Below are 25,405 nucleotides of genomic sequence, written 5' to 3'. Positions count from 1 at the left end.
CTAATAAGCAAATGAACTTAGATAGCCTAATGAACTTAAACATACCATGAACATCAAAATAAACTAAAACTCAAAATGCTGGGTCAAAAGACCCAGGATCGTGACATAGATAGTGAAAAAAACCCAAACTTTTCTGTCATTTAATGTTTATCTATTACTTTGGTGTACTGTGAAGAATGTTGCAGAGGTATTTCTCATTAGGAAAAGCTGTAAACGTTATGAAAACACAGTTAGAATTCCAAAATGTATGCCCTCCTTCATATTTTCCATGGAAGTCCAGTGGGCGAGATTGGAGTCTCTAACCTGATTTTTAGGTTTAACACACCTGATTTGAAAACACTTGATTTAAAACCTTCAGCAGCAAGAGACTCGGAAGTACACGAAACTCCAAAAGCATGTGAAGGCAGCACATCAAGTTGCTAGGTTGGTATCTTAGCAACCCCAGACGCCTGCGTCCTAAGACTGGACTTTTCTGGGGTTTTGAGACAGGTTTTGAACTAGAACGATGGACGTTTCACTCGAGGCAAAAACCAACCCGCTGGCTGCACTGTCAGCCTTCAGCTACGTCACACCGCGAAGAAATGAGCCCAAACAAATGTCCTACTTTAACAACGAAGCGAAGGTAACACTGGTTAGCTAACAGAACCTAGCCAGTTATATTTATTTCTGAGTGTTATTTAGGATAACGCTCAGTTATAGTTATAGTTTGTATCTAGTATAGATACAGTTATATTTTCAATTAACAATTAACAAAATCTCCAGTAAACAAAATTGGGAATATTAACGCGGGTTAATACATTATATTGTACCTACTTAAAACTCCTTTCTTAATAAAGTTGCGTTGGTGCTTTTGAACTCCTTTTGAATTAATTATATAAAACGGTTCACCACTCACCCTTTGTATATTTATACATGTATTATGTATTTGCTAGCACTCTTGCGTTCCCCTTTACTATTAACACCTACTTCTCATTGCCCAAAGTGACAAAAAAAGCATCTCCTTCCACAACAGGAAATACTTTGAATGCTGAACTCTTTCTTCTCCACATTTAGGTCTCAGATGTGTCCATGTATGACCGATTACACAACCATGTTGAGGGTTATGATATGAGGCTCCCCCGGGATGACAGAAAACACTGGAAAGGAAGAGGACTTGACATAAATAAAGAGGTAATGGTCACGTAATGTAGTGCATACACCTCTTACTGCCGCAGAAATACAGGACATTTAACAAACATTAATTGCATTAAACAACTGCCGCAGACTCCAAGGACAAAAAATATGGAGTTAAAAATGAGAATAATAATTAGAATTTAAAAATGTTTCATTTTTTTCTCATTAGAGCATGATGACAGTGTTCTATTTTTCTTCTGCTGTTTCCACTGAATGTAATTGTAAAAATATAGACCTACCAGAGCCAGAAGCACATACTGCCTGACCTTTCTGAAGTCAGAGGTTCCTGGTGTTAACAGAGCTAGAAAAAGCCAGAGACACCTTAGTGTCGTCGATAATAATGAGCATGTGTATTTCAGTTTTCCCAAAGACAACAGGGGATAGCTCATACAATTTTGGAGGGCAGCTTTCATTTCTGTCAGTGTGGGACGTAGCAATAAGAAAGAGACTAAATCGAATCTAATCAGAGGAGCAAACCGCGATAGTTTCATTAAGTGCAAAAATACTTTTACTTCAACCGTCTTACTGATCAGAACAGTAGCAGGTTTAGTTATCGACCGGAAGCTGTACACTTCAAAGCAACAGATTCACTGGTCTGGTTTTGGGGTTTAAACAGTTAACAGTTAGTTGTCGTTATAGCATTGTTGTCTAATGGACACACCCTAGATGTGATGTTTTTAATAGCAAAGAGCCACAATTTTACTTAATTTGCATCTTGTAATAAAAGGTGGAAATATAGCTGTATTATAGGTAATAGTTATATTGAGGTGATAAAGCTGTCCTGGTAGCAGCAGCTCAGAAATATGTTATACAAGGTGTTCAGCTGTATGTCCAGTGAGTGGTGAAATGTGTGGTCACTAACCACAGCCACAGCCATTTTTTTCTCCAATGAATTCTGTCTTAACTGATGGAGAAATCCATAAACTGTGTCTGCAGCAGCTGATGGAGGAATCCATTAGCTACATCTGTAACAGCTGTGGCGTGCTGATTTAAACAGCAACAGGAATGATGAATCCTTTCAGCAAGTAATACGGACACGTTCCAACAGCTAGCAGTTCAGTATTCATGCCACAGACACATTTCTTCTGTGCAACGCCTCCGCATTTCTTTTTACCGCTCAAATTAATGTCTCTGTTCACCTGAAAATCAGGTACAGTTACACTGTGGTCCTTATGAAATTTAAGACACAAAACCAGCTATATAAGTAACAAGCAAGGAAAAAAAAATCAACTTCAGCAGGAGATAATGTTGTTTAAAAAAAGGCTGCCATGGTGCCAGAAAAAAAAAAACTAAATCTAAATGATCCAAATGATTCTGATGATCCTGGTTGTTTTATTTTTGGCGTAACCAATATTGAAGGGATTTCAATGTTTGGTAGAAACTGTACAACCTTTTTCCCTCAGCTGTCTCTTTTGTTTAGTGCCAATTTAGCAAATGTCATTATGCAAAGAGACTAAAAAGTAAGAGCTTGGTAAAGCTTCCTCTTGCTAAACATAAGTATAAAAATAAAATATGCAATCCTATCAGTGATATCAGTGATGGGGTTATTTTATATGTGTATATATATATATATATATACATATGTGTGTGTGACATTACCTCAATGTAACTTCGTCATATGAACATAATTGCTGTGGAAACCTCCTGCTTCATGTTTCCCTAAACGTCCTCTTTTTAAAATATGCAACTTTGTGGAAAGAGAAGTCCAACACATGCATCACAGCTAGCGCAGCTTTAACACTTCTTCCGTGTGGCCATGCTGCTCCCTTCCAGGAGAGGTCCAGAACTGTGCCGGTGTTGTCCTCGTCAGAGTACGGCCGTCGTCCCGCTCCCACACTCTACTTCACAGAGAGGCAGTATGCGCGTGTAGCCTGCATTAAATCTGAAATCTACATGAAAAATGGGATCTTATGGAGTGTGGAAGAAGGATACGGATCAGTGAGACCTTCTTAAAAGTCTGACGTATCAGTGCATGAAGGTGTTTTTTTCTCACTGTGGAAACTTTAATAATAAAAAATGTTGTGCTCTGTAGATTGTTTAGTAAAAGAATGCAAGTGTAAACATTTAACCCACTGACATAACTGTTGACTATAGTAGCAAGACAGATTTTTATTCTTAATGACTAGAAAAGACCTTTGTTTTCTACGAAAGCTCACCTACATTTTCTTCTTCAATCAGCATGAATGTTTCAGTCGAGACTGAAGTGACTCATAACGTATTTCCCAGATTTAGTAGGTGAATTCTCTGTATGGCTCAAAGATTAGATTTTGTTTTCTGACTGCCTTCTTGTGTGATGTTTGTTTTTACACTCTGAGTGTCAGGAATAATGTGTATTTTTGTAATGGGATTTTGTATGGAGCAAATTTGAGAGGTTGAAGCCAGTGTTGGAGTAGCTGGCCAGTTTCTCTCAGGTACTGATCATTTGAACAACCCATTCTTTTTAAATTAGCTTCTACATCAGTGTGCGCTGCACTCTCTACATTTGATCTGTTTTTTTCTTACTGTTTTTTTTAGTTCACCCCGCCTTACATAAATACATTTTTTTTAGCTCACTAACCTCCTCGGTTCACTAAGTTCTCAGATTCTTTTTGTGTATAAATACTCAACCCACGCAACAGAGATCAGCCTCCTACACAATAAGATTTTTTTTGAGTGCAGACAGCTCTCATTTGCTTCTGCCTTTGTACTGTGGCTGAAATAGAGCTCTTATTCTCAGAAACTTGACAAGATTTAAATATATGTGGTGCTAGAACTGCAGTGATGTTAGGGAGCTGTTAGAGGAGTTGATGTTTCAAGGTTACAGTGACAAGAAATACCCCGCCCCATAATATTTCCTGGTGTTAGTCCAATTTATGAAGTCTAAAGTCTATTAGCCATCTACCACAACTCTACCAGGCTCTTGTCCGCATTATGTCTTTTGTTCTGTCTGTCTCCCCCAACCTCAAACAGTCCATAGCTGCCCCTTTCTGAGCCTGGTTCTGCCGCATGTTTCTTCCCGTTAAAAGGAAGTTTTTCCTTCCCACTGTCACCAAGTGCTTGTTCATGTTGTGATTTAATGCAGTATAAATACAATTAAATTGGAATGAATTAAAATGAACTTCATGCTTTCATCTGTTGACAGTCTTTATGGACATGCTCACTTCCTTTTCCAGCAGCACTCAGCACACCTGCCCACAGCACTTAGAGTACTACCGAATGGTTTTACTGTCCATGTTATTACTGTACATGATTGACCAGTCAACTCACCTGATACCTCACATTGTGGTGTATTATTAAACTACTACAAAAGGAATACAGGAAACAGACGAGGTGAAGGCTATGATCAAGAACATTTTAGCTGTGCCATAAGCCGTAAGAGCGCTGCATTGATCCTGGAATTAATGATAAACGAGCCTCAACCAAGCACTGAGTGTAGATATATTTATATTTTTCAGAAGTTGGTCATTTCTATATTGTAAAGGAGTTTTGATTTTCATCTACTATATATTGTGTATTGAATTTCTAAATCTCAGGAGCCATAAACCACAATGATATTTTCTGAAAGATTTAAAATCTTTGCAATCGTGAGCAATTAATATAGAATATATGAACGGTTACCTTTTTATGAACCTGTATATATATATAGTACATATATTTATAGCAAAAGATGCTCAAAATAAACATGAACAGATGTTCAAATAATCAATATCAAGCTTGTACTGACATTGAGATTAGCTGTTGGTTATCAGGGTTTTGACTCTTGGCTCTGTGCCATGTCAAAGAGGTAAAAAGTTCCTAATATATGTAAGTTGAAACCTTCTGTTTATGAGGGGCAGCCAATCAAGAGAAAGCTATTTTAAAGGAAGGTGGATGGCAGAGTGAAATACTGAGCTTCACCATAGCTCTGAGCAGGTAAACACTCTAAGGGTTATTTTGAACTGTGATTCAAGCAGCGTAAAACTAAAGATACAGAACTGGAAATGAGCATCACAACTTTAAAGCTAATGAAACTAATGAGCTACTGACTCCAGTGAATACTTCGTGTGTTTACAGTGTGACAGATCTTTTATCATGCGCTTCTGTTTAGAGCACTAAACCAAAGACAGACAAAGGACGTCAGTTTATATACAAATGTTTAATGAATAACAAAAGAATGGCAGTGGACATTTACACACATGCGGTTGGTTTGGTTCCAGATGGATTATAAAAAAGAAACCTCTACTTTTGAGTCCGCGCCTGAGTCCACCTGCTTGAGTGGGACACAAACGCGGCTCTGTAGTTATAAATACAAATCACAGGTTCTGGCAAACTAACCATCACGCTGGCATTTTGTTGGCAACAATAGCTCTATATGACAATAAACTATTGTAACATCCATTTGCAATAAAATGGAACAAACCGGCTCACATTGCCAACCAAGCTTAGATAGGGAAAAAACAAAAAACCACAGCTCGGCAGGCGGCTCAGTTTGCTCGAGTGTAAGGCTCTGAAGCACAGCAACACTGGCATGGGTAATTAGCTCCACACCGCTACTATTGTACAGACGGGTGACTGCGGTCCTTGAGAGCTGCACTAATTTAGCAAACCTCCCTTTGAGTCAGGCACTCCTTTAGACAGTCAAGTGACCCCTCAGAGTGAAGTCCTTGTTACGCTTGAGATGTGAAAACCATCTTAAGTGCAGCCTTGAAGGACTGCGGCGGTGCACCTTGGCTCCAGCTTACACTGTGCTGCTAAGGACAAAAGTGGTTCTTTACAATCATCTATCCGTCGTGCTGCTGGCTTCTGGTAATGGGTTTTACTTAACAGAGAATGACAAATCACTTCTACGGCCACTTTGTGTGCGCAATTGTGTCGTCAAGTCTATTTGTTCGGTTAGCGTGGCGTGCTCAAGGCATCACGGTCCCTTGTGACAGAGATCTGGTCATCTCTGTGTGAACAAAGTAGGTCTTCAGCTCTCCTTTACCCTTCACATTGATGATGCCGCGACACGAACACATGTACCCTAATTTTGTTAAGATTTCACGTGTCTCCTCTGTTACCTGCACAGAAGGACGAGATGTGATTAAAATAATAATAATTCAATAAAATTTGACAAGAAATACAAGAGTGCTTTGGAAGACATCCCACCTGTATTTTTCCCAGCAACCCAGTGGTTTCCATCCTACTGGCCACATTCACACTGTTTCCCCAGATGTCATACTGAGGCTTCTGGGCCCCAATTACTCCTGCAATCACTGGCCCATGGTTGATGCCTTACAAATAGACAAAGCAGTTAACGTTTCAGAATGATTACACACCTTTATGTAAAGTGAAATCTGTGCCGAGGAAGAGCTCTCACCGATCCGCAGTCTGAAGTCATTAAAAGAGTGCTTGTTGATGACATCCAGCTTCCCAACGAGAGCAAATGCAAACTCCACCATTGTGCCAATGTGCATGTACTGTCTGTCGTGTTCCTGAGGGTAATGAAGAGAAATCAGTCACAGGGGACACTAGTGCGAGATTGTGACTGTTTATGTTTTGAAAGTGATAGTAGCTTGGTTTTACACTGGGCAGTAAACGCTTTGGAGATGAAGTTTACAGCAGCACAGCTGCATAGCAACAGAAACAGGTTGCCAAGCCGTGGATGGATTTGCTTGTATAATGACACTGTTACGGTTGGGCCATAATAAAATGTTAAATTTATAGTTTATTACACCAAGCCAGCATTTCCTACATGAAAATACTTCCAAATCTCAATGCTCTTACAAGATGTTCCCCTTATTTGTTGTCGCATAGCTTAACTGAGTAATATTTCTGCCTCGCAAGGGTTAAGGCTTTTAATTTAATTGTTTAATTTAATAACTACGCACATCCCTAGTATCTGGGGAATTCTTGTCTAAGTAACACCACAAAAAGGGGTTAGGAGTAAGCTAGTTTCCCAAACTTGCTGCTTAATGAGTTAATGCTAAAATCCTCAAAACCTTTTCATGCCCAGATGTAAGGCAAAGTGTTTAAAGAAGATAAATCCTGGTTCTCTACACAGAACAAATGAACAGCCAGGGCTGTGACTGATCTAAATTGCTCTCATTCCATTTTCATTTAAAATACTGGAACAAAAACACTTGATTCAAAACAAAGCTAATCCCCCCATGTTATTTACTGATGTCATGTACAGTATTGTGCAATCAAGTGTTGTTTTTTTTTAGCTTTACATGCTTCTTTATCTGAAATCAGCGAGCTGGAAACATTAAAAAGTGACAAAGTTGGCAACGGCTGATACAATCAGCCTGCAGCAGTCCAGCAAATCAGCCATCAAAGAGACGCCTGCTTCTGTCTGCCCCTGTGTGAAATCAGCTACGCATTGTTATAAAAATTACCAAGGATTCTGAGTGCAGAGCGCTCTTATCCCTGCAGACTACATTATGTGCTCTGCTAGAAGATGCAGGTGCAGCAACAGCGACTGGGGGTTTGGGTGGCTGGTGGGGGCTTTGCAAATGTCAATTAAGCACATTTCCACCAATCAGGAAGCTTTTTTTTCTTTTAAACAAAGCACAGTGCTGCCACATTTCTGAACGATGATCTAATTTGCTTACACTGATGTATTCAAAGTGCAGTAATGAATCACTGGTGCTTGAATGATATGCAGATTGTCTGGAGCAGCAGTAAACACTGTGTGGCTCTTTGTGAATGCAGACATGTGTAGAAACTTGCCTGTGCACACTCTGGTCCTGGCGTCACGTTGAGTCCAGTCGCAGCCATGTAGGTAGAACCGATGGTCTTAATCTTCTCCACTCCGCTGAATTTTGGCTTGGACAGCAGCTGCGGGCGCAGGAGGAAAAGAGCCCATTATATTACATCTACGAGAAGCAGGAAATAGCGGTGGCTTTCAGCCAAACGCTGGCATTTTCTTCTGCTTTCCCTGCTACTTTAGAGCATAATAACCAAGTGTGATTGCTTCTCAAAAAAAAGCAGCAGGGGAAGGTTATTTTTTTCTTTTTCCTTTTTCCTTTTTCCATTGTGACTGAGACAGCCAGGATTATCAATATGAGAGGAGTTTACCTCATCAAAGTCTGCTATGATCTCGTTGAGAAGACGGAGACACTCCAGTCCCTCCTTATTGACATCAGACTCAGTATAAAACTCTTTGAAGTCTGGGATGGAGGCGAACATCACACACACCGACTCGTACGACTGATGATAAAGGTCCTGGTAACGAGCGAGAAGAAGATAACGGCTCTATGGGTTGTATTGATCTGGCACAGGTGAAGGAAATCTATGAGCTGAATAGCTCGTGCTGAACAATGACACCGACTCTTTAAATAAATACGAAGAAGCTTTAATCATGTCTGCGGGGGGACTCTGGGTGTTTGCAGGAGCAAAATAGTAACAGCGTTCATTACAAGACAGACAGAAGTAAGAGCAGAGCAACTGAGGTGAAGCACGGGAACGGAAAGTATGTTAAGCAAGTAGGCCACGTCTAATACAGCGTCTGTGGAAAGAGTGAAATAACAGAAATCAAAAGGGAATGTGTTTATTAAACTCCACTGGGAAAGAAAATGATTTGAACGATATGTGACAGATAAGGAATATCATTATAAAGGATATGTGTTAACAGCACATATAAAATATGCAGTTTTTATCATGTATTTTTCAGTCAGTACCACAATAGTCAAAAGAAGATTATTTTCATCTGCACTGATTTATGCTTGGTGGTGTGTGCTATTCTAGTAGATTATCATGAAGATGCCAACCACGAAACAGAGGAAACATTAGTGACGACAGATACGACCCTAATTAAGTCAAATATAGCATTAGGAGGTAATTTTATTTTATTTTTGATATTTTTTTGATTTATTGATTAGCATTCAAATATCTCAGTGAATACAGAATAAAGATTACCACAAAGCAAGAAAGCACGAGACAAGGCTAATCAAAAGGTATTGGCTGAAGCATTTGCTTATTACGCTTTAACAAAAGATCTTTTAGCATGCAGCTCCTGTACACAGGGCTCGAAGCAAAGCTTAAAACAAAGCAAAGCAAAAACAAACAAACAAACAAACAAAAACTTTCCACCTTAGATAAGTAACTACATCAAAGCAAAACAACCAAGAGTTTCAGTATTATTAGTTTTCCTCTTTTCATTCTTGATTTATATATTTTTCTAATATATTTTTTTTATTTTTAAACTTGTTTTTAAACAAGGAAAATGAACTCCACCTTTTTAAATCACGGTCATAACTATTCCACAAGTTAACTCCCCTAACAGAAACACATCTCTGCTTTATGTTTGTCCCAGGTGGAGGTGGGTAATCAGGTGGAGGTGGGTTGCAAAGTGGCTTGCAGGTGCACAGCATTGGTAGGAAGACTATGACAGCGTAGACCTCATTCACAGAGGATTAGAGACCAACTACTGGTTGCTGGGAGAAAATATAACCTTGCTGACCAGTTGGCAAGTGGTTGCTGGCTGTCACAGGTTGAAATCGGTCACAATGTAGTGCTGCACTGAAAACCTCCTTACGATGACTTCTTTTTTTTTTTTTTTTTTTTTTTTTTTTTTTTTTGCCTGTCCCGTTTGGCTCTTTTGCCATCAGAATTATTGTCTAAAGGCGAAGAAAGATGCCCAACGGTTTTTCTTTACCAAATTGACCATCCCAGCTTTGCCGTAATGGTCCATTTGATTCACCTTTTATTCTTTATTTTATTTTCACTTGCTGAATACGGGACAGATTTGACTGGGGGAAAGAAAAGGGAGAAAGAAAGAGGGAAAGAAAGACAGTTGAGAAGAGGGACGGGGGAGAAGGGCAAAAAACAAAAACCAACAGAATAAGCAGAAGAAAAAAAAATAAATAAATAAAAAAATAAATACATATATCGATCACCTGGATCACCTGTTGAGAAAGAAAAAAGAAAACAAGCAGAAGAAAACGAGAGTAATACAATAAACCACATCACAATGATATATGGGAATATGACAGTAACTACTAAATATTAAACATTATTGTGCAGCACGTAAGATCGACAGCACAGTGTGCATTGAGGTAGGAGCCAAAAAGGGTGTAGTTTGTGTGTGTGATCACCCGTGTGTACACCTGTGAGCATGGACGCGCTTGTTTTCTTAAAAGGTTCCCTCATGTAATGATCTGCTAGAGGGTGTGGGGGGCCACTGCCCCGTCCTCCAGGGCATGAAGCAGGTATGGAGGAGATCAAAACTCCAGACATCCAGAGGCCCCCAGAACACAAGAGACCAAGGAAGACCAACAGAGGAGCAGCCGCGCCACTGTCCCAGAAAGAGCCGAGGAGAGTCCCAGATGAGGGGACTTTACGATGACTTCTGTTGCCAGCAGATTGCCATGGTCACCTATAGCTTGTATGGAAGATGCCAACTTGTTTGCAAAAAAACTACTGAAACTTAAAAAAGTGGAATGCAAAATGGGAACAAGGAATGTTCACCTTCAGAGTAAAAGTTGCATCTTACTGCTGCAAGGTTTAGGTGAACGGTTCCCATTTCCATATATTAGCCGTGGCCAGTTTCACATAGCGACAGCCAGAAACCTTCCACAACTACCCACCAACCGACTGGGCAATACTTAGTTTTCCCTAGCAACAAGTGTTTCCCAAACAGTCAGTGACTGGTCTCTAGGCCTGTGTGACGGGGGCCTATGTGAAATTTGCTCATTGGGTCTTTAGAAGGGTATCAGCTGTATCTATGTTGATGGGGCTGACATCAGGATCAACGTATCTTCTGGGATAACGGCTAAGCTCGGCTTTGTGGCCGACTTGAACTACCTCTTTACACAATTAGTTTGATATTTTGTATTTTTCTGCATAATAAAAAAACAACTATATTAGCTTAAGCAAGAAGATTTAAAACAGCGGGAAACAGGTTCTTTTCTAAGTACTAAATCTCATTTCAGTACTTAGTATTTCTGGGAAGCCAGTGTTTTTTGGCCCAACTGAGTAATTTCCTGGGGAAACTGCTGATTTCAGAACATAACTCACAATGTGCTATTCTTTACTCTTTTTTTTTTTTTTTTTTGATTAAAGCCTTTCACCTCCTGAAAAAAGGTTCGGGAAAGTTGAAAAGGGGAAACAAATGACGCAGGGATGTTACCCGAGGTGAAAAGATGGGTGCATTAAAGCTCATTCTCATTTATTGAGTCATAACTCAGTCCAGTCTCAGCACACAGTGATGTGTATCCTAATTTTAGGTCCACTGCTGGTTATTGTATTTAAATGTCCATAAATCTGCTAAAAAAAAACGGGGAAGGCTGTACTTCTATAGTACCAGTGCTAGCTATGGGTACACTTGAACAGGAATGCATGACAATACAACACTCTACCTCATTTTTCCAGTTTCGTCCCAGGAAGTGTTCGGCCACGTGAGCTGGTAGGACGTTCTCCAGCAGAACCCGGTTGAGGTTCTCCATGGTTTCGATCTCCTCACACTCCCTCTTGAACTTATCCCTCCACAGGAAGTCTAACCTACAGTAATATTCATTCTGTTACAGGAGGACACAGAGTAAAGAGACACCAGCGTCATTCACACCCAGCACTCTCTCAGTAGAAACTTGAACCAAAAACAGGGGAAAAAAACAACTAATACACAGAGAAGAAAGCGAATTTTAAATTAGAGTTAAATGCAAATGTTCATTTTTTATAACACAAATCTAATCACAGACAGGATGCTGTAAAAACATCTTCCATATATTCGTCCATGATATGGGAGCATTTCTCAGCGTATCCCATTCTAATCATCGCCACTGAACGGAAACTTCATAGGCTATCTCGAGCAACCTAACCGACTGAAACTAAAGGGCATGCTTGGTATTCATAGAAAATTAAAGTTCCAATAATACAACAATGAAACAATGCGTGAAGCTCCGCTATGATGGCTCAAGGAAATCGAGAACAGACAGGGCTGTTTTGCATAAAAGATAGCCACTGCTTTTTTTGTTTTTTCTGCTCTTTGCTTATTCATGCTTGAGGTAGTTTTGAACCATCTAAATATGTCAGGAAGATTCATATAGGGAGGTCAAAACATCCCAGGAGTCTGTGTGTGTGCATCAGGTAGCATCCCCTGAACGCACCATCATTATGCTCTCATGTATGTGAACGCTGCAGGCTTCTTGTGGGCTGGCCCCTACGGTGTGTGTTTGCGTGTGCGTGGGAGCATTTTCAGTGTCCTTCGAGATGTACTTCATGTGTGTGGTTCGCAGTCTGGATGATGTATGTGTGCACTGAATAAGTTTCCCCTGAGATTAAAGTATGGTGCCAATTTAGAAGACTAACAGTGAGGGCCTATACAGCTCTGCGCTGAGATCTTGCGCTATTGTGTTGATAGGCTGAGGCTGAAATGCAAATACGGAGGAGCTTCTTGCCCTCTGAGGACAGCATGTCTGAACCACTTGTGTGTGCCTATGCACGGTATGAGTATGTACAGTTTTGTGGCACAATAAATTCCAGTACCTCTTTTAGGTTGAAAAAGTAGGCCGAAAGAAGTAGAGCTCATATCAGATGCTGTTTAGAAACCAGCTAAAAAGTCTATAAATGAGTTTTGCTCCATTGCGCAGCTGTTCTTCAGGGATGAATTACAGCTGCCTTGTTTACGGTAACCTGCTTTCCCCTCTCTTTGACTAAATGCCTGGGAAAAGCCTCATTAGAGCTAAAGATGAAGAATTTGTAAGGCAAATTTCTTAATAGCAGCCTAAAGCATACACAGCCAACTCCAGTGGAAAATGTGGGCAATACCACTCGAAAGACCTTTTGACCTGTTTTAGAAATGATATTTCTCAATAACCCAAAAGCATTGTTAGAAAAAAATAAACCCAATTACCTCATGATCTGTACGTGACAAAGAGTTTCACTCAGCAAAGTTGTGTTTCCATAACAAAGTCCCCCCTCTTTTCTGCTGAGAGTGACCCAGAATGAGAACAACACAGGGAGCTAGTTTGGACCAACTGTGCCTCTCAGAGGAGCCCCAGTTTGGGTACTAAAGCTCTTGTGGCTGTCCTTCTGTCCCGAACATCAGCTTTGAGGTCAGAGATGATGGATGGTATACCTCACAAAAAAAAAAGATAAAACACAAACACCCAATGTGTGTCAGATGAGTTTGGGTCTTATGAAGTGAGGATGGTGGGCACAGAGGAGATGGAGGCAGTGGGCCAAACTGGCAGATCTAATGCTCCAAAGATATTTTGATCTTTCTTTATAATGAGCCAAGTCCTCCAACACTGTTTAACTGTCTTTCATCTGTTCCAGAATAATTTCTACAAAGTCATAAAAGTCGTTCCAGATCGACCGGGGCTAAATTTCCCAAAAACATCTCTGCTCCACTGAGTCAGTCGCTGATTCTGCGATTGTGCTGAATGACCTGAAAAGAATTAAAAAATTACACGAGACCACATTGAGGAAGCTGCTCACCTGCCTGGCTAAGACCAGTAGGGTAATGAAGAAGATGAACAGAGATACAGAACCCATGGTCTTTAGATCCTTCAGGACTCCCGGTCTGTAAGGAGAGGAAAATGCTATAACAACATTCAGCATTTTATTCTGAAAATTCAAAAGCTTAATGCTCTCACACGCAAACTGTGGTTTACATTATTCCATCACACATACACTCCATCCTACTGCTGGAAACAGCTACTGGTAAACCAGGTTTGTGCATGAATCCACACGAAAGCCCATAAAATGCAATTTTTCCTCCTGCTTCAGTAACATTTGGTAAAAGTATGGATACCGACTGTTATTTTAGAAATCACTGAGCCCCTTTTAAACTAAGGCCATAAATAGATAAGTTTTAACATATATACATAAACAGTATATTGCCAAATGTACTAAGTTATCTGCCTTCATATGAACTTGAATGACATCCCATTCTTCATTCATAGTTTAAGATGATGTCAGCCCACCCTTGTAGCTTTAATGGTTTCCACTCTTTTCGGAATGCTTTCCTAAAGGTTTAGGAGTGTGTTTATGGGATTTTCTGACCACTTCCTGAAGTGCATTTGTGAGGTCAGACGCTGATATTGGACCTTGGTCCTGGCTCATAGACTCTGGCTCTAATTCTACCCAAAGATGTTCTGTCAGGTTGAGGTCAGGGCTCTGTGCAGGCCGGTCAAGTACATCCACAACAAACTCGCTCATCCCTGTTGTGTTGTAACAGGAAGCGGCCAGCTCCAAACCGTTTCAAGAGTTTCTTTCATAGAACTAAGGGTCCCAGTCCAACTCCTGAAAAACAAACCCCCACCATAATCCCTTTTCCAGCAAACTTTACGCTTCATGCTGTTTTCCTGGCAACCGCCAAACCCACTGGATATTCAGATGAAGAAGTGTGATTCGTCAATCTGGAGAACATGTCTTTACTGCTCTGGAGCCCCGTGGCAGTGTGCTTTACACCACTGCATCCGACACTTTGCATTGCACTTGGAGATGTAAGGCTTGGATGCAGCTGCTCGGCCATGGAAGCCTATTCCTTGAAACTCTCTATGCACTGTTCTTGATCAAATCTGAAGGCTCATTTGGAGGTCTGTAGCAATTGGCTCTGCAGGAAGTTGGGGACTTCTCTGGACTATGCACCTCAGCATCTATTGACCTGAATCTGATTTTACGTGGCCTATCACTTCATAGCTGAGTTGCTGTTGTTCCCACTCACTTCCACTTTGTTATAATCCCACTAACAGTTGACTGTGGAATACTTAGTAGTGCGGAAATTTCACGACTGCTTAGGTGGCATCTTATCAATGTACCACACTGGCAACACATTCTTTCACAGATGTTTGCAGGAGCAGTTTTTTTCTTGATTTTATATAATTGTGGCCATAGAAGTGATTTAGATGGGTGGTGAGTGAATACCTTTGGCAATATTGGCCTAGACACAGGGTTTGTGACATTGCTTCATCTGTGTCTATGATACAACATGCATCTGTATGTTAATGTTCCTCACAGCTTCATTCAAACGTACCAACAGCAGAGACAGAGAGAGAGAAAACACTTGTCACACTTGTGGAAATGAGTATTCTCAGCATCAGCTCTAGTTACGTGTAACCACACTTTTCAGCGTGTAGTTTTCTCTGCTATTGTCACTAAGTAAAGTGGCAAAGTGAGTGTGTTTGTGTGTCGCTGGGTGCTAAGGTGCTGCTGCAGCTGCCTAGTTGTTAGATGAATGTGCAAATCTTACTGGAAATAATAAAAGCTGATCAGACATTTGCAGATCTTTCACAGGAAAGTGCACAGGGTGCTTAAGTCACGAAGCTGACACATTCAGATGCTGTCAAGGACTGTATGTCTGAGAGAGGACTGACTGACTGCGAGGTTTGGCCTTTTCTTTGTAACTGTTTGCTGTACGGCTTCTCTCACATCGATGTGGAGGGATTTTAGTCCACTCTTCTTTACAGTGTTGCTTTATTTCATTAAAATCTGCAGGCATTCGTTTATGCACAGCTCTCTTAAGATCTTACTACTTACTACTTCAGTCAGGTTGAGGTCTGGACTGATTGGGCCATCGCAGCACTGTGATTCTTTTCTTTTTGCTGCTTGTCTTAAGATAATTGTCCTGCATCACTCAGTTTGGGCTAAGCTTCAGCTGTCAGTAAGATGGTCTTACCTTTGTCTCTAGAATACTTGATATTACTTGAGTTGATAAGCTTTTTGTTTTAGTTAAGAAACAGTAATCCGATTGAGTTTTAGTTTTTTTTTAAGACTCTGTCTAGTTTTGAAGAAACAGAAAAGGGAAACAATTAGCCCCAAAAAAATCAGTGTCCACAGTTTTTATAAATTGGCATAACTATGAACAAGCACTTCTAGATTCTTCTCTTTTGTATCTATTCATTTGAAAGCTTCCCTTATTATCCCATTTGAGCCTTGTGTAAAATTTCACCAGTAGATTGTGGTCAGCCTAATTCTGTTTTTACTGCCCCTCCTAATTTAAGTTCATAATCCTAGTAATGGTAGATGCTAAAGGACAAACACATGTTAGTTAGCCAAAAGAGAGAAAAAACATTCAGGTTAGACTGAAACCCATAGCAGTCATGGCTATGGGGTCCAGAAAACAGATGAGGTCAATTAAACATTATGCAGTGTTTTATATTTGGACCCCTGAGTTAACTCAAAGACCCTGGCTGTGGTTCATCTGTAGTAAGTGTACTCAGACAGCAAAGTGACTCTTGAAGTTTTTCCCTATTGAGTCAGCTGTCAGTGTTGGGTGAGAAACGTCCACTTTTTATATTCTGGAGGAAGCTCTAAAACTTTGTGAAGGGACTCTGAAACGAACGAGTTGATGAGTCAGTGAAGCTCACTTTTGACTGAGTTGTTGAGGATATCCCGATCTTTTCTATTCATAACTACTGCTGTTTTTGCTTTTGTTAGCTGCTGTTACCCTCTCTTAGCTGCTGTTAGGCACTGATCTAGCCAGCATTAACTTACATTTAACTTAAATAAGTCTGTGGGACACTGTTGGACTCTGATGCTTCGTGAATAAACTCTCATATGATGTAAGAATGTAATCAGACAGTTTATCAGAGGGAAAGGGTGATTTAAGGCAGCGGTCCCCAACCTTTTTTGCGCCATGGACCGACAATATTTTCATGGACCGGCCTTTAAGGTGTCGCGGATAAATACAACAAAATAAAACTAGTACCGGTACCGAAAAAAGAAAATTTATTCATAACACACGTGAAAAGACCAAGGAAAACCGAGTAAACGATAAAACCGATAACAAAATAACGCTGAAAACCGATAAAAACCCTGAAAACTATACATTTCACACCTGAGCCTCAACTCTCGCGGCCCGGTACCAAACGACTCACGGACCGGTACCGGTCCGAGGCCCGGGGTTTGGGGACCGCTGATTTAAGGGACTTTCAAGTCTAACATTAGCTGGCAAAATCTTATCTGAAAAGCAGCTTTTGCTGTCTAGCCAGCTCACCGTCATCTGTCCAGAGATATGAGGGTCACATGTCTAATCTGTCTCTCACCCTAAAACAGCTGGGATAGGCTCCACTCTCCTGCGACCCTGACAAAGATAAGCAGTAGAGATGGATGGATAGAAGGATGCATGGATGTCTAATCTGTTGACAATAGGTAACTGTGACAATTTGGGGAATAAATGAGCATGTTTGTGCAAATGTTCATGTGTTAGAGCCTTGACTTTGGTTCAGGAGGTCAGGCTTGAGGTTAGGAACAAGATGACATTTTATCAATACTGCTTGTCTCTTTCCCTTTCTCCGATGATAAAATATAGGTATAATATTTCATGTCTGCAGTTTAAAAGGGCAGGCATGAATTGAAATGTGCCTCCACAGCACGCCAAGGCCTAAAGCTTCCCTTCTCCTCCCCTCTCTTCTCCTAGCATACTGTGTATGTGGCTGGTGTGTAGTCATATAATTAAAATCTATTTGGTCAGAAGGGAGATATCCTTCCTGGCCACTGTATTTAAAAACACCAGAAAGCCTGCACCCACTCCTCTATATTTTTAATACCTCAACTATAAATTTATCAACTTACTTAAATGATTAGTAGCTGTAGCTTATAGCTCAACAGACTGTGGATATGTAATCCTGTGCCTGTTATAACACAGCCAGTACACCTAAAGTTCTCCTTCAAGATACTAAAGTGGAAATTATTATTTGTCAGCCCTGGTCTGTTTCTTTTTTGTTTTTCCACTTCATTGCTATTCTTATTTACTTGCCTCCGTGCTCTGGCAAAAGCAGTATTGTCTTCATGCTAATAAAAGCCGAAGTGAAGAAGACAAACAAAAGGAGAAATATGAGCTTGAGAAAAAAACTTTTTCTTTCCGCAGTCTCTCTAGATGCCCTGGAAACTTTTTGCATAATGGGATTTTGTCAGCAGTGAGACTCTAGCTGTCAGTCAAAAGTGAATTGAGCTCCATCAACACAAACTGCTGCCATTCATCATCCCAATCTCCAGGGGTTACACTTGATCGACAGTCACATGGGATATCGCTGCCTCAGCATCAGTCTTCCCCCGTGGTCCAGTCTCATTAGTCATTTTAATAAGCTCTTTTCTACTGATGTGAGCAGGCTGCAGGGTCAGCGTGACGGAGGGTTTCAAACAGATAATATTAACCTAAAGTTGGCCTAAGAATGATTTAATCATTTCCTAAATAATGAAGCAGAAAGGATGTGTGGAGGAAGAAGGGAGAACGAGTGCATGCAGGTACCTGTCTGGTTTATCTGTGCGGTATAAGGCTTTGTTAAATCCATCCAGTAGAGTTGCATGTGTCTGCAGGATGATGATGTTGTAGATTACCACGGCGACCAGCATCACCACCATCTTCAGCTCGTAGTTGATCCTCAAGAACACGGAGCATGACACCAAGCCCAGTATACAGCAGTAGATAAAGTACTGAAAGAGAGTAAAGGAACATCAACAACAGATGACCCAATATGGCATGTGCTGCGGTGTGTGACTTACTGCATACTTTGATAAAAATGTGGGATACGTTTAGTTTTGTGAGGCCCCAAATGCTGCCTTAAAGGAAGCACAGCTAAAACAGCTTGTTTCTGATAGACAATGAACTGAGGGGCTGCACCAAGGCTCACCTGTTCTACTAGAGTCCAAGAAAAGATACAGAGCTGGACACGAACACAACACAGAGACACAGATGTCTCATTTTGCTTGTTTAGATGTCATTTTAGATGGCCGCAGTACTTTCTCTGCAGGTCATGTTGCTGACCTCTCACTGCTGTACTTACTGGCAGGTAAAACTTGTTTTTGCCTGTGTTGTCCACCATGTAGTCCAGCTGGCTGTTATTGGTTAGATTCACAGTTGGCAGGATGTCATCCACAGGTCCTCCAGGATCCTCCACGAAAAACTAACAAAACCAAAAGAGGTCCAAGCAGAATACACAGAAAGTAAAACATGACAGACGTTGACATTTCTTCAGTGTCAATGTCAATAGAAATCCATATAAAAATATCAATCAACAAATACATAAATTTTTTTCTGAATTATTTTCTGTCAGTCTCATCACATGACTAGCCTTTCTAAAGCTCTTTCCAAGGTTTTCTTTGGTCACTGGCTGCTTTTTCACTCCAGTCCGGTGCCAGACCATTTTCAAAGGGATGTGTTTGAGCACTTAACACTGACCAGTGACTCACTCAAGCATAAAACGGTGCCAAACTCAAGAAATGAAGCTCTATTTTCTCGACACATAACAGACAACTGAGCAAAGAACCAATTTAATTAGTATCTTTAGGCACTATGTTTTTAGCAGCCTGTCACAAAAACACATAATTTGTTCCCATTACTTTAGCTGAATCTATGAATATGGCAATACCAAAGGTTACACACATTTTGACAGGAATAAAATAGCATTTTACCACGAAAAAGTTGATTCCCAAAGAGCTACTGGATAACAACTTTGATTGCAATTTGAAGCTATTCATTTTTAAAGAAACTCTCTTATCATGAGAAATAGAACCAAGCCCACAAACCTGATTATGAGTAGAAATGGATTAGATTACAGTAACTTGAAGTAAGCTCCATTTTTAACCAAAGATCTGTGTAATACTTTGCTATGGTATGACACCTGCATACCTCAACATCATGCACGAGTCAAGATCAGAGATGGGCAGTAACGCGTTACTTGTAACGCGTTACTGTAATCCGATTACTTTTTTCAAGTAACCAGTAAAGTAAGGGATTACTATTGCAAAAATGGCAATTAGATTACCGTTACTTTCCTGTAGGAACGCTGCGTTACTGCGTTACTAAAACCGTGATTTTTTGCGAGAATGTCTCATGACAGTGACCTAAGCGAGTGCGACGTTCGTGACAACAGCTGTGTGCAGATCAACAGTGGATAATATATCGAGTGGGGAGAGAGTATGAGCTGCAGCGTTTAAAGCGTGAAGTACTGACCTTACTTTGAGTTTGATTCCATAAAAAGTGACAAAAACATTAGTGTCCGTTGTGAAGAAAACTTCTTTTTACAGCAAAAAAACCCCTAAACTTCCGAGCAAGCACCGAGTGCGCAACGACGTAATGGGAAACTCACAGAAAAACTCGCGGATTCTTCCACTGACCGCTGCGGCACACCTGCACCAGGGTAAACCTCCGCCTACCCCACTCCTGCTTTACAAGTGAAAATAGAGCAACAGGACCGCTAGTCTTTGACTTTATTTATTTTCTGCTGTGTTTTACTTGCATCTATTTGAAAGAGTGAGTGTAAACACACAAAAAAAATTATGTGCTTGAATGTGCAGAAAATAGGTTTAAATATTAAACAAATTTCTTCCAGTCAGAGAATGTTGCAGATAATAAAATTTTTGCTTGATGCATAAAGTTAAAAGATTAAAACTAATAAAACAAGTTTTAAAAAGAGACTTTTCCATTTGATTACATTTTGTATGATGGATTATGTATAAAAAGTAGAATTGGGCTGAAAGATCTATCACTTTATCACCTATTCAGGTTGTAAATCGTGTTTTTAAAAAGTAACTAAGTAATGAATTACTTTTGAAAATAAGTAATCAGTAAAGTAACGGGATTACTTTTTGGGGGAAGTAATCAGTAATTAGTTACTGATTACTTTTTTCAAGTAACTTGACCAACACTGGTCGAGATGCACAAAAATAAGACGATCTATTAGTTTATGACAGTTCCTTTAGAAAATAAAGGCAAAGCCTCCAGTTTTATAAGTAAATGTGAACATATCTGATGTATGAGAATCACATTCTGAAACATTCTTTGTTATAGGCGTGAATCTGGATCAGTTCCAAGAGTTAATCTCTAATTCAGTGAAACATTGTAGCCTTGGGAGTGAATTTCCTGTTTCCATCATTTAACAGAAGTCATTCTAAGAGAAACATTTAAAGCATTTGAAATATTCTTTTACACTTTGGCAGCAAAATTCTTTAAAGATTTCACCTTTATCATTATTGTATAACATACATGTGTAATGCGCATATTCTGTGACACATTTCACGCCTGTTTCCTGCTGCATGTCAAATGATGCTGGTCACACTGACAGCGTGTCTATTTAACATTTGAAAGAAATCCCCCATTTAATCACCATCACCATAATCACCATAATCACCATTTAGAGGGTGGCTGTAGCTCAGGTGGCAGAGCAGGTCAGCCACTAACCAGAAGGTCGGTGGTTCAATCCCAGGCTGCTCCAGTCTGCATGCCAAATATCCTTGGGCAAGATACTAACCCCGCGTTGCTCTCCGATGCAACCATCGGAGTGTGAATGTGTATGAATGGTAGACTACTTAGCACTTAGGTCAGAAAAAAGTGCTTGTGTGAATGGGTGTGATTGGGTGAATGAATTAGTTGTATAAAGCGCTTTGAGTGCTCAGACAGAGTAGAAAAGCGCTATATAAGAACAAGTCCATAAGCAGGGACTCTCATGCTTGACCTGGACAACATATTGTATGGAAAACCACAACGCTAAAAAAAATACAACCATCACTTTTGGGAGAAAAACCTCAGCAGTGGTACAATTGACCTCCACAGCTGCTGTGGTGTAATCAAGTGGGTAAAAATAGAATAGAAACAGTAAATAATGATTATGTATTTTTGATCCTGTGTATTTCTTCTACAATTTTCAAAGGAACAGCAGCTGACTGACACAGGCTAAATGCACTAACTAAAGGGAAAATCCTGAAATAGTACAGTTTTGTGTGGAACAGTACAAACCCAGATTTTAATGACGGTCCTTTTTTTTGCAGAAAGTGTGCACCAGTGATATAAAACAGCAAGTTTTTTGTGTGTGCCACGGGAACTGTACTCTTGCTCTCTAATTACTCATATTGCCTGCAGCTACATGACATTTAGCTGCCAGGAGTTGAAGGTTTCAGGTGTAATTTGGGGGAGAAAAAGCTATTCTTCACAGACTTTGTTTTATGTTATTTTTATTTCTTTGTGCATTACTCCTGTGTGGGTTGTTTTGGGCCATCGTAACAGTGTGAAAGGCTCACGTGTATATATATTTGTGTACTCACATTTTAATGTTTGTGTACAGTGATGTGAAAAAGTCTTGTGAAACTTTCTTTCTTAATGTTTTGTTAGGAAAATTTATTGAGAAATGTGTAAACATACATAGAAATTAAGCTTATGCGTAAGTTCAATAAGGAAGATCTGTGATCAGTCATCTGCCTGCTTTCATTGGTCTTCGGCTGCTTTTCTGTTGACATTATGTACGGCGTTCCCACGCTGTCAATCTAAATAATGACATCATTACTCTATTCCAATCATCTTCTCGCCTGCCTACTTTGAGCCTATCGGCTCCACCGTGAACTATGTTAAAACAAACACCGCTCACGCCTCACAGACGACAGCTTACAGTCCTGCGTAAAGATGAAAGCCCCGATTTGCAGATGCTGTGTGCAGAGGTTCAGGACCATAAGTCTTATTGTAAACATATCACGGCAGACCCGACGATGTTTGCATGAACACGCTTTTCAGCTTCTCTTTATTGACCACTTTTCACACACGGTTGCTGTACGCATACAGCCGGCTGTAGCTTTTCAGCTCACAGCCCGACACACACCAACACAACAGCAGAGAGAGCACAGACTTTAAGGCAGCGAGGCGTGATTGCGGGTGCCGCTCAGGTGCGTCCACCTCCCAGCGGCGCTGCAGACCACGCCCCGCCACACACATTTACCAGGTAAAATACATATTTAGGCAGAATTTTGCAAATATCTATTTTTCCTTTTTTAGCAGCATAGTGCTTTTTTTTCCAATTACTTTTTAAAAGTTAGGTCAAGGCTCCAAAAGCCCAAAGGCGATATAAGGGGGGCGACTCACAACAGTTTTTGTTTGCTGGATCATTTTAGTTCAGCTGTGTGTCTTTTGTTATATTTCAAAATGTGTTAATTACATAAATAAAATGTAATTTTCTCTGTAGCACTTCATGGATTAAGCAACACACCTTAGTTGCTCTGTGGATTCTTTTAAAAAGCAGTTAAAAACTTTTCTGTTCAAACAAGCCTTTTGTTGATCTTCATATTTTATATTCTTTACATTATTTACATTTGATCTTTTACATTGTGTATAATGTCTATTGATTGTATTGTTTATTTTAATATTTGTGTACAGCGCTTTGTGACTGCCTGTCTGTGAAAAGCGCTTAATAAATAAACTTTACTTACTTAATTTAGTTGTTCACACAAAGCATTAAAGTAAAAAACAATATATAGTGTTATCTTCATTTTAGATTTCAAAAAGTATTTGCGGCTCCCAGTGTTTTCTTTTGCATGGAAACCGGGTCCAAGTGGCTCTTTGGGTGTTAAAGGTTGCAGACCCCTGGTCTAGACTCTGGGACGTCCTGTCCTAAATCCTATCACCGTTGGGATTCTGTTCTAACATGATGGGTTGGAGTCTAATTACTAAATACATTAATTTCTATCTCAATACATCATGTCAAATTCTTCCAAGTGATCTCTCTGTTATTGAAATACAGGTTATAGTTTAGACAAGTCTAACAAGCTTATTATGGAAATTAAAGCATACCTTTATTGAATGGCAGCTGAAACAGTCTAAAAGGAAAGGGTAACACATTTGGGGGAAGAAAGGAGAGCAGGAACAGAACTAACTGAAAATGCTTAAGAAGGGAAAACCAAACTAAAAGTGACTGAAAATATTACAAGTGTAAAAAACAGGATCTAAGGCAGACTGGACACACCCTGCGAGGGGTAAAGAGATTTACTGATAAAAGAGAAAGGCCTGATTGGGCTCGTATGCACACACAGTAGGGAATAATGGGAACTAGAGGCAGCTGTAGGGAACACACAGGTGCAGACAAACGGGGGAAACAAGAGTCGGGGAAAGAAAACTGAACAGCCACATGAGACAGAGAGTACCAAAATAACACAGGAAATGACCAAACATGAGAACACCTAACACAGACGGAGACTTAACAATAAGACGGGGAAAACACGAGGACATACAAGGACTGGACTGAAAGGGAGTGAAAAAGCATCCAGTGTTCAAAGAAAAATGTCAGAGATTTACAATAAAGTCTTGCTCCTTGGAAGGAAACCTCAGAGAGTGCCAACCTCAGCCACGCTCTGGGCAGTATTTACTTTTAAGGGCACAGTGCTGCCTTTTGTACATACTCATTTTGTTTTCGTTGTCCTTTCTAAGCATATTTTAAGACATTTGTAGTGCAGTAAAAACACATTTTTGGGTCAACTTGAAAGAATGGCTGGTGTGACATGTAAAAGTGAGGTCAGAGGTCAAACGTGACATGATATTTGGATGCAGACTTTAATGCATTACTTCAATGTAATAATTCCCATACATGAGTATCGTATCCTAAATGTTGCCAACACAAACAAAGGCAGAAGAGTTTTAAAAATGAAAGGCATTTTTATCAAAGTTTGGCCTTATTTGATCTTGAAGATGAGGTCAAAGGTTCAAAGTAATGTGATATTTAGAATCCCCACATATTCACATTCCCTATATGTTGTCAATACAAACAAAGGCAGTAAGAAACATCGTTTTAAATAGCTCTGTATCGTATTATTATCACTCTGACCTTTGGATCAATCTATTGACCTTGAAGAAGAGGTTAGTGATCAAATGTGACATGATATTTAAGATACCATATTATAAGATACTTTAGATACGTTGATCAATGGTTCAATTTTCAACCACTAAATCATTAAGTTGACCTTGAAGACCTTGGTGGGGGATGACTTTGGGTTAGCTTATGTTTATGTTACGCACGATTGTCTTTCAGGAATGACCATTAAGGTTCAGTTTATGCTCTGTGGCACCATTTCCCTCTTCGAAACAATCTGGGTATTCATAGAATCCATTATGTCGACCACATGATCAGGTTTACCAGTTTCCTTAAAACACCTTTCCACAGGAAGGGCATTAACCTTTTCTAAGTCATCATTTCAAAACCTCTGATTGCTCTTAGAGAAATATTCCTGTTTCTCCCACTTATAAGTTTTAAACTTCCATTGATCTACTTGCTTTTTAGGGTGTAACTACATTTTTCTGACCTTTGATTTTGAGACAAGACTTGTATCTGGATTACTGAAGAAAATTCAATGTAGTTATAAAGTTCCCCAAAAACTTCATTTATAAAAACACACACTGGTAAACTTCAGTTGTAGCAAGTGGTTAAAATTATTGTTACTATTAAGAAGGTTTGATTGCAACCCTGTGACAACTGTTTTTCTGCTGTTCTGTCTGCAGCACTGATTTATTTCAACTTGACATAGTCTGCAGTGCACAAAAAACAACAACAAAATGTTAACCTCTGACCTCAAGGTCAGAGGTTAACATTTTGTT

At 39.9% G+C, this 25,405-nt stretch overlaps 2 protein-coding genes across 3 annotated transcripts in view; one reads left to right on the top strand and one right to left on the bottom strand.

Moving 5' to 3' along the window:
• The first annotated feature begins 504 nt into the window (after nucleotides 1-504).
• cfap90 (cilia and flagella associated protein 90) lies at nucleotides 505-9,197 on the top strand. Its single transcript, XM_085147714.1, has 3 exons — nucleotides 505-622; nucleotides 1,054-1,170; nucleotides 2,947-9,197. Exons 1-3 carry the CDS (start codon nucleotides 506-508, stop codon nucleotides 3,124-3,126), a joined length of 414 nt encoding a protein of 137 aa, XP_085003840.1. The 5' UTR covers nucleotide 505; the 3' UTR covers nucleotides 3,127-9,197.
• adcy2b (adenylate cyclase 2b (brain)) overlaps nucleotides 1,054-25,405 on the bottom strand; it is an 83,085-nt gene continuing 58,733 nt past the window's right edge. For both annotated transcript variants that reach the window (XM_085147664.1, XM_085147663.1), the window contains exons 17-25: nucleotides 18,843-18,962; nucleotides 18,308-18,492; nucleotides 13,552-13,636; nucleotides 11,472-11,630; nucleotides 8,191-8,337; nucleotides 7,843-7,950; nucleotides 6,491-6,605; nucleotides 6,280-6,404; nucleotides 1,054-6,191 (exon numbers count right to left, since the gene is read on the bottom strand). In XM_085147664.1, the coding sequence (XP_085003790.1) occupies nucleotides 6,039-6,191; nucleotides 6,280-6,404; nucleotides 6,491-6,605; nucleotides 7,843-7,950; nucleotides 8,191-8,337; nucleotides 11,472-11,630; nucleotides 13,552-13,636; nucleotides 18,308-18,492; nucleotides 18,843-18,962 (1,197 nt within the window). In that variant the 3' untranslated portion in view covers nucleotides 1,054-6,038. The remainder of the gene's footprint in view (nucleotides 6,192-6,279; nucleotides 6,405-6,490; nucleotides 6,606-7,842; nucleotides 7,951-8,190; nucleotides 8,338-11,471; nucleotides 11,631-13,551; nucleotides 13,637-18,307; nucleotides 18,493-18,842; nucleotides 18,963-25,405) is intronic.

This window comes from Neolamprologus multifasciatus, chromosome 22 (assembly GCF_963576455.1).
Source record: "Neolamprologus multifasciatus chromosome 22, fNeoMul1.2, whole genome shotgun sequence".
NCBI classification, from domain to species: Eukaryota; Metazoa; Chordata; class Actinopteri; order Cichliformes; family Cichlidae; genus Neolamprologus; species Neolamprologus multifasciatus.
This window is presented reverse-complemented; position numbering and strand designations above follow the sequence as displayed.